The 10,610-nt window shown below is 51.2% G+C and overlaps 1 protein-coding gene across 3 annotated transcripts in view; it reads right to left on the bottom strand.

Annotated features, from left to right (window-relative positions):
* The window catches only part of SUCO (SUN domain containing ossification factor), a 44,261-nt gene extending 41,518 nt beyond the window's left edge, over positions 1–2,743 (bottom strand). For all 3 annotated transcript variants that reach the window (XM_085300261.1, XM_085300262.1, XM_085300263.1), the window contains exon 1: positions 2,510–2,743. In XM_085300261.1, the coding sequence (XP_085156387.1) occupies positions 2,510–2,574 (65 nt within the window). In that variant the 5' untranslated portion in view covers positions 2,575–2,743. The remainder of the gene's footprint in view (positions 1–2,509) is intronic.
* Positions 2,744–10,610: the final 7,867 nt, after the last annotated feature.

Raw genomic sequence — 10,610 nt, 5'->3', positions numbered from 1 at the left:
GGTAAGAAAACTATCACACATCTTGCAGTTGATTCCTACTAGTTGCTATTTTTTCATTTCATCAACTTATTTAGGAAGCTTTATAACACCTGCCCGGGAGACAAACTCACCACCACTACCATTTTAAGTTTAATTTAACCRAAACAAAGAACATAACCATCTATGCAGGAATAAAACCGTCCAAGTTTAAAAAACACCAGAGCCCAAGTAGCTAGAAGTATTCTTTCAGCAATTCTACTTCACCTTTTTCTTTTAATTTTTGTCCTGTTTTTTGTTTTTTTTATTTTGATCCTCTGTTGCAACAGACCATTACTTTCATACACAAAAAAGGAACTTYTCTTACTAGTGCCAAATCCTTTGCAGAATACTTTTCAAGACAACTAATTTAAAAAAAACTGGCAGACTCAATTATGGGGAAATGCCAACATTTGTAACACAGTTAAGAAGCAAGTCAAAGTCTTCCACTGACTATTTAAAGGGTTTTTTTAGTGGCTTGCATGAAAAAAAGTTGATGATTTTTAAGAAATAAACAACAAATACATCACAACTTACATTACATAGCTCAGCAACAAGATAGATCAATAGACTCAGACTTCCCAATTACAAACCTGACATGGCTGCTGAAATTAAAGAAAGCCTTAAYGCTATCCTGTAAACAAAGTTAAAACTCTAATGTGAATTAGTATTTGGACAAGAGATTAAAGAATTAGAGTTGCATCCCTCCAGCCATCTAAATGACTGCTTTTGGTTAAAGAGCCAGTAGATTAAGAGTGAGCACATAGTCCGAACAATTTTTCAATMGCAAAAATTTAGAGATAGTCTAGTACAAACTAGAGATCAGACAAGACATTGCTTGAAAGAACAATCTCTTTTTAAGGGCAAGAAAAGACTCRGACCAATTTTTTCCCCCAAAYAYACCCAAGATGTAAAGTTCAGATRACTTTTGCTTTCAAGGAAAGCATTTTTTTTCAATAAGTTGGTCAAAAATGATGTTACTTCAAYAACGCTGAGTARATGCCTTATTTTTTCTTAAAGTTATCCATTAAAACAACACGTTAACAACACAGCAACAGATTACTGACACTCATATATCATTAAATTGAGAACACTTCCACTTACAGAGTACCCTAAGGCAGGAGCAGATCATCAGCCTTCAACATACACCAAGTAAAAAACCCCAAACTGCTTTCCTAATAAGAGTATTAAGGAAGACTCTTAACTACCAARAAAAACCAAACCAATGGCTGGAGAGAGTTACATCAGCTTCACAGCTCAGTTAATCAAATCCATATAGCTAGAAACTTTTCTGGTTTTAATTTTTCCTAAATGTAAACATAGCAACTGAGCTTTGAAGATTCATTGTATWTTCTCCTAAAAAATAAACTGTGATGAAGCGAACCAAATCTGATCCAGGACTATCTGAACCTATTTATGAGAGCTTCCRTGTCAGTTCTGCAATTGATTCTGAATACACAGATCTCTACAACCTAACTGAACACCATTAAAGGGCCTCCCCTTGGTCATTTAATCAAAAATCRACTGCAAGAAAAAAAAATACAACTTAAAAAAAAATCTTCTGAAATACTTTTAAACATTTCTCAGGAAATATATTAAAATAACACATTGCATACAAAACTAAYAACTGCTGCTGTTTAGGTTTTAATSTCTGCATTTTGCTGTTCAAACTGGCTATGATTTCTCAGTGAGTCAAAGTTCAAAGCAGGTCAAAGTTTTAGAAGTTTAAAAATTATCATGACAAAATATATYGTAATATTTGGGGTCTGATAAAGGTCATAGTTTAAGTAAGCTTGAAAGCAAAGTTAAAAGAWGATGCARGGACAAAGCATAGCCAAGAGAATCACTACAGAGAACACCTCTGAAAGATGCACTCTACACAGAAGTGAAAGGGCATCCTGGCTTTCCCTTACCAAGGGTCAAGCCATTGCTCCTTCAGAGAGCACAACCAAATTTCAGTCYGAAAGGCAAAGAATGCAACAAATCTTCCYGCTAATAACTCAAACTGACAACAGAATGCATGGAGAAATGCATAATGSAACTCTGAACTCTTGATACCTGAAAAGCAACTATAAATATGACACTCCTTATTTCACGAAGGCAACAAAAACCCTAGATCTAGTATGATTAAAACAGATCTTTTTTAAGAGACAGCACCCTTCCGAAGTCTACCTTCCTTTCCCACAGCACAACCCTGCAGCCGCCAGCACGTTAATACCGTCTCTTCCCAAAACGCGGTCCCTTCCTTCTCCTAATGGTATTTTCCCCACTTCCACCTCCCGCTTCGCGTGTTCCCCCAGCGCTCTGCCCACGGGGCTCGCCGCGCCGGAGCCAGGGCAGCGACAGGCTCCGGGCCCGGGGAGCGCGGCACGTCTCCGGCGGGCCCCGCTCCGGGCGAAGAGCCCGCTACCAGCCGCGGGCCAGCACCGCGCCGCTCGCCCCGCGGCCCCGAGCGGCAGGACGCCGCCGCCGCCGGGCGCGGGCCGGCACTCACCACAGCACGGCGCAGAGGAACAGGCAGGAGCCCAGGGCCAGGAGCCGGCGGGGCGGCTCCTTCATCGTCTCCGCCGTCTACTTCCCGCGGCCGCGAAGAGACGGCGCATCCTCCCGGGCCGAGGGGAAGCGGGAGAGGCGGCTGCGGCACGGCCGTTGGCGCTGCCCCTCACCCGCGCCGCGCCGCGGCGCAGCCGTTACTGCCCGCCGAGCCGAGCCCCCTCCCCCCGCCCCTTATCCCTTCACGCGCTGAGCTGGAAGGATACGCGTCACCCGCCCCCCCCCTCCACCGCACTCAAACCCCACCTCCTCGCCCCGTCGGGGCCAATGGCTTGCGCGTCTGCGCGTGGCCACGCCCCCCCTCCGCCTGCTGCTGGTGCCGATTGGCTCCTTCGCGCGGCTACGATGGCGAATCAGAGAGCGGTCTCCCTTTCCTCGGCCCTCCGAGGGCGTTTCTCAGACGCCCGCATGAAATGATCCGTTAAAGGAAAAATCGCCATAATAATAAATAACGGCTGACGGCAAACCCCGGCGGTGGCGGTGCGCTCGAGGAGCGGGAGGGCGCTTTACCTCCGTAGCGGGGCGTTTTCAGGAACGGCGCTCCGACAATGACACATCTTTTTGGTCAGGCTTCTCCTAGGGCTGCCCCAGGCAGGCGAGCGCCCATTGGTGGCAGCGGAAGGCCCTCAGCGGAAAAACGGTTCCCGGGGCGGGGGAACTCCATCTCCCAGCGGGCCGCGGGCGGCGGCCGCGCGGGGCCTGCCGGGAGTTGTAGTTCTTAGGGGGCGGGGGTCCTACCGCCGAGCCCACCTCCCCGCCGCCATTTTGCGCCGGCCTCCCCGAGGCGATGGAGGCGCGAGTCGGTGGCTGCGCTGCCACCCGCCTGCCGCCCCCGGGCCCTGCAGTCGGGATTGCAGCATGTAACGTTTAGATGTGGCAGCACCAGGAGAGTCGAGGTCGGGGACAGAGTCGAGGCCCCCTTAGCACTGTTGATGACAGTGGCCGTCGAGGCCCTGCTCGTCTGTGTCATCTCCTGACCGTCCCCTCTGCTGCGTGTTGCTGCACAGTTAAATATTTGCCGAGGGAAGCGCTCTTAGTGCCTATGGTACCGGCCACTGGCAAGCGTGGGCACTGATGGCCAGGCCCAGCCGAGTCACCAAGGGAGTCGTCGCAGGCCCCCTCACGCCTCCTTGGTGGCTGCTCGGGCTGCTGGCAGCCTGGTGACAACCCAGGGGCATGGCAGCGCTTCCCGGGACTTGCGCAGSGAGAGCTTTCCTGGGACCTGACATCCTGGCCAAGCGCTGCCGGTTCAGCATCTTGCCCCATCGCTGCAGCAGATGTGCACGGAGCTTCTCCACCCACCTSTTCCCCAGCTCTGTCTTGGCTCTGGAGGCTTGTGTGCTACACTGGGGAGATTTTTCAGTCTAGTACAGGTCACACAGCAGTAAGCGTAGATCTCAGCAGCTGTGTGCAGCTGCTCCTGATGCAGGAGAGRAGGAACTCGCCTACCCTGGTGCTGGTATTTTTGGGTAGACTGGTGTAAAATGTATTTGTTGTTACCAGAACATTAGCGATTTTGCTGATAGCCAGGCCTAARTTTGCCTGTCAGAAGCATGGCATTATAAAATGGTCCGATGACATGATTAGCTGCTAGCTATCTACAGTAGCCAAGGAAACCATCATAGCAGCTGCTTCTTAACAGAAACCGTSTGATTTGGAACAGGCCATCAAGGTGGGGGAGGGCTGCTGTTTTAATGAACAGCCGTTGAGCTGATAGGCAGACCAAGTTCAGATGCGTGTGAACAACACAGTTGCAAAACTCATTCTGGGTTTAAACACAGCCCTGCAGAACAGAGGGCCAAAACAGACGCCTCCCTGAGAGAGGTCGCTGCCAACTCAGCTCAGGACGGGGGGCTCCTGCTGTAGCGTAATCAGAGCCACAGTAGGCAGCAGCCCCCACGCTCACACTGCAGGCCCGTAACTCTCCCAGCTTGCAGGATGTTATAAAAGGCCTGAAACTCACAGGTGAATTAGTCACGAGTGCTCTGCAATGGAAATGTGTGCATGTGTCAGGACTCTCAACAAGGAAGGACAGCTTTGCCTGGAGGGAGGCGCAGAATCCGTATGAATCACTGCAGTCGTTACTGCACTTTGAGGAGCAGAGCCCTCCCCAGCCAGATCTGGTGTTTCCCCGCCCGAAACACCACATTTTTGCTGTACCAAAACATACAGCACCAGCCCTGCTGTCTGCAGATGCTCACAGGGGAGAGGGGTGTGCATGCAGAGCTCGCCCTGAGTATTGGCGGTGCTGCGGTGCAGACCAGTGTGACCACAGGGGCAGATGTTCCCAGCTGGCAATGAAAACTTCAGCAGAATCTGTCTTATCCTTTTCTACCTTTTCACCCTATAATTTTGTGTTTTTATTAATATTTGGCATTGCCAGCCCTCCTGACAGCTCTACGTGCCACAGGCAGTGGAAAGATACTTTTAGAGCCTGGACCAGGAAACACATCAAGGAGAGGGGGAAATGTAGACAATCCAGCTTTRTGCCATATCCACACATGGTGCGGGGTTTAAACCCTCCTGGGCAGCAAAGCAAGGGCTGCCCCTGTGACAGAAAGAGCATGACCTGCTGTGCCAGAGAGGGGAGATCTGCCCAGAACAAGGCCATGTCTGTGGGAGGGAGAAAGCTTTTGCGTCCTTGCTCTTCTGCAAGYAGCCGTGGCGCATCCCCAGGCTTGCTGTGGACAAGCGGCCCTTGGAGGTCACAGAGCACCCAGGTCTCACACCCTTGCCCTGCCAAATGTTCTCCCTGCTGCTAAGGGCAYGGCAACCACCAGGTGTTTTGGCTGTCACAGCGCTGCACAGCAGCAGCAGCATGAGCAATGCCAGCAGCTGCCAAGCCAAGCACTAGGCTCAAGTACCTTGCTTCTAAGTCTTACTGGGAGTGCGTCAGCCCAGCAGCATGGTGCTCYATGTTATCACAGGAGTATCCTGTGGACAGCCAGCAGCCTGGATACTCCCCGCACCTTCTGCTTCCCATACAAATGTCTTCTTCAACAGGTGGTACATGAGTTAGCTAGGTCTCCCATTGACATCAAGCACGCTCCCCACCTCTGCTTGGTACAAGCAAGGGAAGACCTCTCCTATAGTACAGACTCCCCCAAACTATTCTCTCATCACAGTTTCTTGGGYCAACCCCCTGCTAAGTTTCCAAAACAGTGTCCAAATTCCCTTTCACCTGAGTCTTAGCACGAGAAGAACTAACCCTGAGGTTGAAAGGCTGCGCTGTGAGACTTGTGAGCTCTGTGACTAGCACAGCCATCTCCCTTCTCCAGCGCAGAGGGCTGAGGCAGCAGTGAACACAGCTGCGCAGAGGCAGGTGAATTGCTGCTGGGGCTCTGTAGGAGACGGGGGAYAACAGCGCAGAGAGCAGAAAGCCGGGGTGTGAAACAGCACACTGTGCCCCAGCACATCGCAGCTTAGCTGGAAGCCTGGCTTAGAGCTGCTGAACAAGGCTGTGGCTTGGGTTGAAAAGGGAGAATTTTCTTTGAAGGTTGCTAGTAGGTTTTGGAAGAATCCCTTGGGATTTAATATGAACTTTTAGCTCAGAGAAATTGACTCTTTACCCCAAAGTTCAGATTGGCATGAAAATGGCCAGGAAATAGCTGTGTTCTCAACCTCTGTTGCGAGGTTCCTGTACAGAGGTATCCAGGCCCTATGGATCTGCTTCCCATTAAACATTTTCTAAAGACATTTCCTTTAGCACGCTGAGAGTCTGTTTTCTTCCTAAGAAAATGTTTCACAAAAACATATGCTTCCAGGACAATCACACACAGGCTGCTTTTTTTCCGTCAAAAATTGGCAAACCCCAAACTGGTTATGTTTAGGGTCCTGAGAAAGTCTTTTTGGACACAGATTTCTACTAGCAGCTCCGCAGTGTGTACACAGCTGCCCCAAAGGGCAYGGTGCTGGAGCCGAGGGCACAGCTGTGCCTGAATCCACCTCTGAGCCATGCCACCCACGCTGGGGAGAGCCGCTTATCAACCACCTTCCCTCCATCCTGGGGCCATGGATCCCTGCTCTCGCTCACAAGCCTGCCAAGTCRCACATGGCCAGGCCAGCTGAGGGTGTCGAGTGTCTGAAAGCATCTCCACAAGCGCATGGCTTGTTGCTGTGCTAATATCTGCCTTTTTCTAACAGTACTCTAGTAACTTCCTTCAGGGACAGATGACAAAGCAGTGATGTCTTCACTGTGGAGTGAATGGCAGCTGAACCACCCAACCTAAATTTGCAAAGGGCAGTGGCACCGGCAGTGGCAGCATAATGCCAAGAGAGCAATGATCACCTTCAGGACGTGTTGCTAAATCAAACAACAGCACTTTTTAGGAGGACAGAGGAAGTAATTAAAATGTCACCCTGGAAATATCTAGAGAGCTCCAAGTTCTTCCTTTGTTTGGCTGAAGCAGTTCTTCAGTCCCCGTTGGCTGCAGGACCTTTTGGCTGAGAAGCATGAAGCTTGGTGGCAGCTGGGACGTGCCCCACAATGGCTCTAACAGCGAGCAAGTTTGGTTTGTGTCCCCACACCAGTGCCCTCTGCAAAGCCCGCAGGCAGCTCTCAGTGGGTCTATGGTAGCCCTGGGTGCCCGGGACACATGGCTCTAAGCACCTCTAGCAACTCCCCGGTCAGGTCCTGTTGCCCCAGGAGGATGCAGGACCAGCCCAACAGGTTACAGCAGCACAATGCAGTCCTATGTGTGCCACAGAAAAAGTCAGTGAGAAACTGCTTCAAGACACCTGCTGGGTGTGAGCTTTCACCTTTGTCACACTGACATATTTTGAGGGTTTCTATGCCCTTTTAGGAGACCAATGCTAAAACGCAACACTGCAGYGGTGTAGAGCTGTTACTGTGTGGGTGTCTAGCCCTCCTTGGGTACCTCCCGAGTGGAGATGCAGCCCAGAGGACACAGCCAGGCCCTGGGGGACCCACCGCAGCATTTCCATGCTCAGAGCAGAGCCAGGTGCTGAAAGCCTCTAAGCTGGGCAGCGCGCTTCCCCATCCACCCCAGGGGAGCAGCCTCAGCAGCAGGAAATTCCCCTAAACTTCCTCAGTGCTGTCAGAGAGCAATGAGAGCAAAAGCACACGTCACACCCGCAGCTATTTTAACCATGTCAGGGAGTGCCCAAAATCGTCACCAGGGTGAAGATGGTACTGAAAGATGCAGTGCAACATGAGCTTTGACTGCAGTTGTCTTTGCTCCCTGCCATACCACAGGAGGCACGGACATCTCCTGTCCTCCCCGTGGCCCATAAGGCTGCTCTCCTTCCTGCAGGAAAAGCTCTGGCGTCAGCTACGGCACCTTCCCTTTTGAGGCAGAGCTGCATGTCCACACAGGGAAATGCCAGGCAAGGTGTTTGCATGCATACACGGCATCCTCAACCTTACCTGGCTCTTAGCAGGAAGAGCCACCTCAGGCCACCTCTGTCCCACAGGTGGAGCGGTTCTTGGGAGCTGCTCTGCTCCCAGGGCTTGATGCTCACAGAAACCCAACTCACTGGTTTCATTGCTGAAAAGCGCAAGGCTGGGAGGAGGTGGGCAGCTCTGGAGCACAGCACAACGCTCAGACCCTCGCTGAACACGCAGAGGAAGGTTGGCTGTGTCTTGACGCAACATGCTGGCTCCTGGACATGAATCCCGGCCCAGTCCTTGCCGTGGCCGTGCATGCATCRTGTGAGACTGGATCATGTCTCCAAGGGCCACCCTGGAGCAGTCCACATCTGCTCACACAAGTGCCAGCCGTGGCATGCACATCAGCACAGACGATCTGCTCGTCTGCCTTGGGCTTATCTTCCCGTGAGCTCAGGTCCCTGTCACCAGTGAAGGTTTTACAGGAAGCACCTCACTGAGCTCCCACCACCGATGCMATGCTGAAGGGAGAGGGGCTCCCTTCACCTCAGGGCAGCAGGCRGACTTCAGTGGCTGGATGGCTTCGCTGTACTGACGCTAACAACCGATACAGCCGGGGCACACGCTCTAGTCAGGCCCCGCCGGCAGAGCCTTCCTAGCTGAGGTTACAAGCTGTTACGGGCACAAACTGTGTGTGTTGTGCATAGCCAGGACCAGAGCAGYAGAGAAATCCACCCACCAGGCAGTGGAAATTTAAACAATTGCTTAGCTGTCTGCTAGAAGAGCTGTTAAATATTTATTAACCCATTGCTAAGTATTTCCAGCCAGAGCCCTTCCCGCGGCACTGGCAGAGCATGCTTCGCTCAGGGCTATGCCACAGGTACAGGTGGGATCGTCTCCACTGTGAGCCGCTGTCTTGCTCCTCAGATAGCTACTCCCCCAAGCTCCTCACTAAGAGCCTGGGTGAAAGGGTGGAGAGCAGGGCCRAGGGACCCGCAGCCGGCGCTGATCTCTGCTAGCAAACGGAGCAGGGATTTCACGCTAGAGACCCTTTTTCTGAGCAGGGAAAAAAAACAAGACTTTGAAGCCACATTTGCTCAGCCCATGTGACTGCTCTAGCACAGCACGGCTCCCACATGCTGTAGTCCTGTTGTCATCCAGGGATTAATCATACACATCTCACACCATGCATAATTAAAGAGCTGGCACAGATGAGACAGATCATTCCAGGGAAACCACTGCAGTCCCCAGGTGGGACCCTACAGAAAAAGCCCTCTGTGTGCCCCCAGCCAAATTCACTCCTTGCCCAGCCTCTCTGAGTCCATCTCTGTCAGGTGTAAGCCTGTACAGCTCAGCCTCACTGCTGGGACCGTCGGGAGGTTTCCAGTCCTTGTGTTGGGTGAGAGCCCCTGAAACAACACTGGTGCCCACCATGTGCAAGCCGAACGAAGCCCCATGGAGCCTGAGAGCTACATGCCATCTCAGCACCACCTTGATGTGGCAGAGGATCAGCGAGGTGCTTCCGCATGTGCCTGCCTGAGACAGCAGGCCAGTATATGCCTCAAGAGCTGCCATGCCCTCACACAGACACAGGTTTTGGTTGATCAGCTGTAGCAGATCAGAGAGGCTCAGTACTTGCTAGGCTTGTTTCTCAAACACTGATAAGATGAGATGTACAATGGTAAAAATATTACAGATTACCCAATCTCCCAACTGGAGCCTATAATTAACCCACAGTACAATGTACCAGAGGTTACCTGGGAAGCAAATATCTGAATGGGATTCTTAAAAAGTATTACACACTGTAGAAGGAAGATCAGTGCCTGCAGCTGCATTTTCTCCTTCTCAAAAGTCCTGGTCAGCCATAGAATAGTTTGATCAGCAGCTGGAGATCAAGAACAAATTTCTCTTGGGCACAGTCAGAGATGAAGTCAGTGCAGTCCTCGGGGAGGGTAAGTCCTGCCTCAAGGCTGAACTTTGACCGCTACGTTACACAATTGTGCATAGATATTCTCGGGGGGGGGAACGCACCTTGCCTACAGACACAGTGTTCGGATAGCTTGTTTTTTTCCAGAAGAGCCGGTCCACTGTTCCCTTACCAGGAGAATTTGCTAAGAAAATGTTGCAAGATAGATTTGTATCAGCAACTGCATGATGAAAAAAAGCTCCATGTTTTGAGAGAAGATAGCAGATCACCTGAGTCAAACTTGTTTTGTTAAGTCAACCCAGAAGGGCGCTTTGATAGGTGAGGAAGATAGGTGGTCACGTCTTTCTGAACCTGACACTTAGCAGCAGGCTTGGAACTGTACTTTCAGCGGCARTCACTGGTAGTGCATGAACCATCAGACAGGCTGATCACGGGCTTCAGAATGTACCAATTTGCAGTCRCAGAACAATGTGAACATGCAAAGCGTAACGTGTTCGGGTGGCTGCAGTGTGAGTGCCAGTCTGGTGACCTGCAGTAAGAGAAAGCGCGTGGTGTTCAGTGTGCCAGGCAGGGAGAGCAGGAGATGCCGTAGGTACCCCTCTGCGTGGTGTTTCTGAGAGGGAGGTAAGAAAAGGTGTCACTGGYTTACTAGAGAACCTGCAAACCAGGCACGATGATGGGCTAATCCTTGTCCCTTACATTTTAACTCTCAAATACATTGGAAGTATTTTCCAGGCCATTGGGTATCACCCAGTGCTTCCTGCACTG

This window comes from Rhea americana, unplaced genomic scaffold (genome assembly GCF_003343005.1).
Source record: "Rhea americana isolate MKP2758 unplaced genomic scaffold, rheAme1 scaffold_162, whole genome shotgun sequence".
Classification (NCBI taxonomy): Eukaryota; Metazoa; Chordata; class Aves; order Rheiformes; family Rheidae; genus Rhea; species Rhea americana.
The sequence above is the reverse complement of the archived record's forward strand: the minus strand, read 5'-3'. Positions and strand labels throughout refer to the sequence as shown.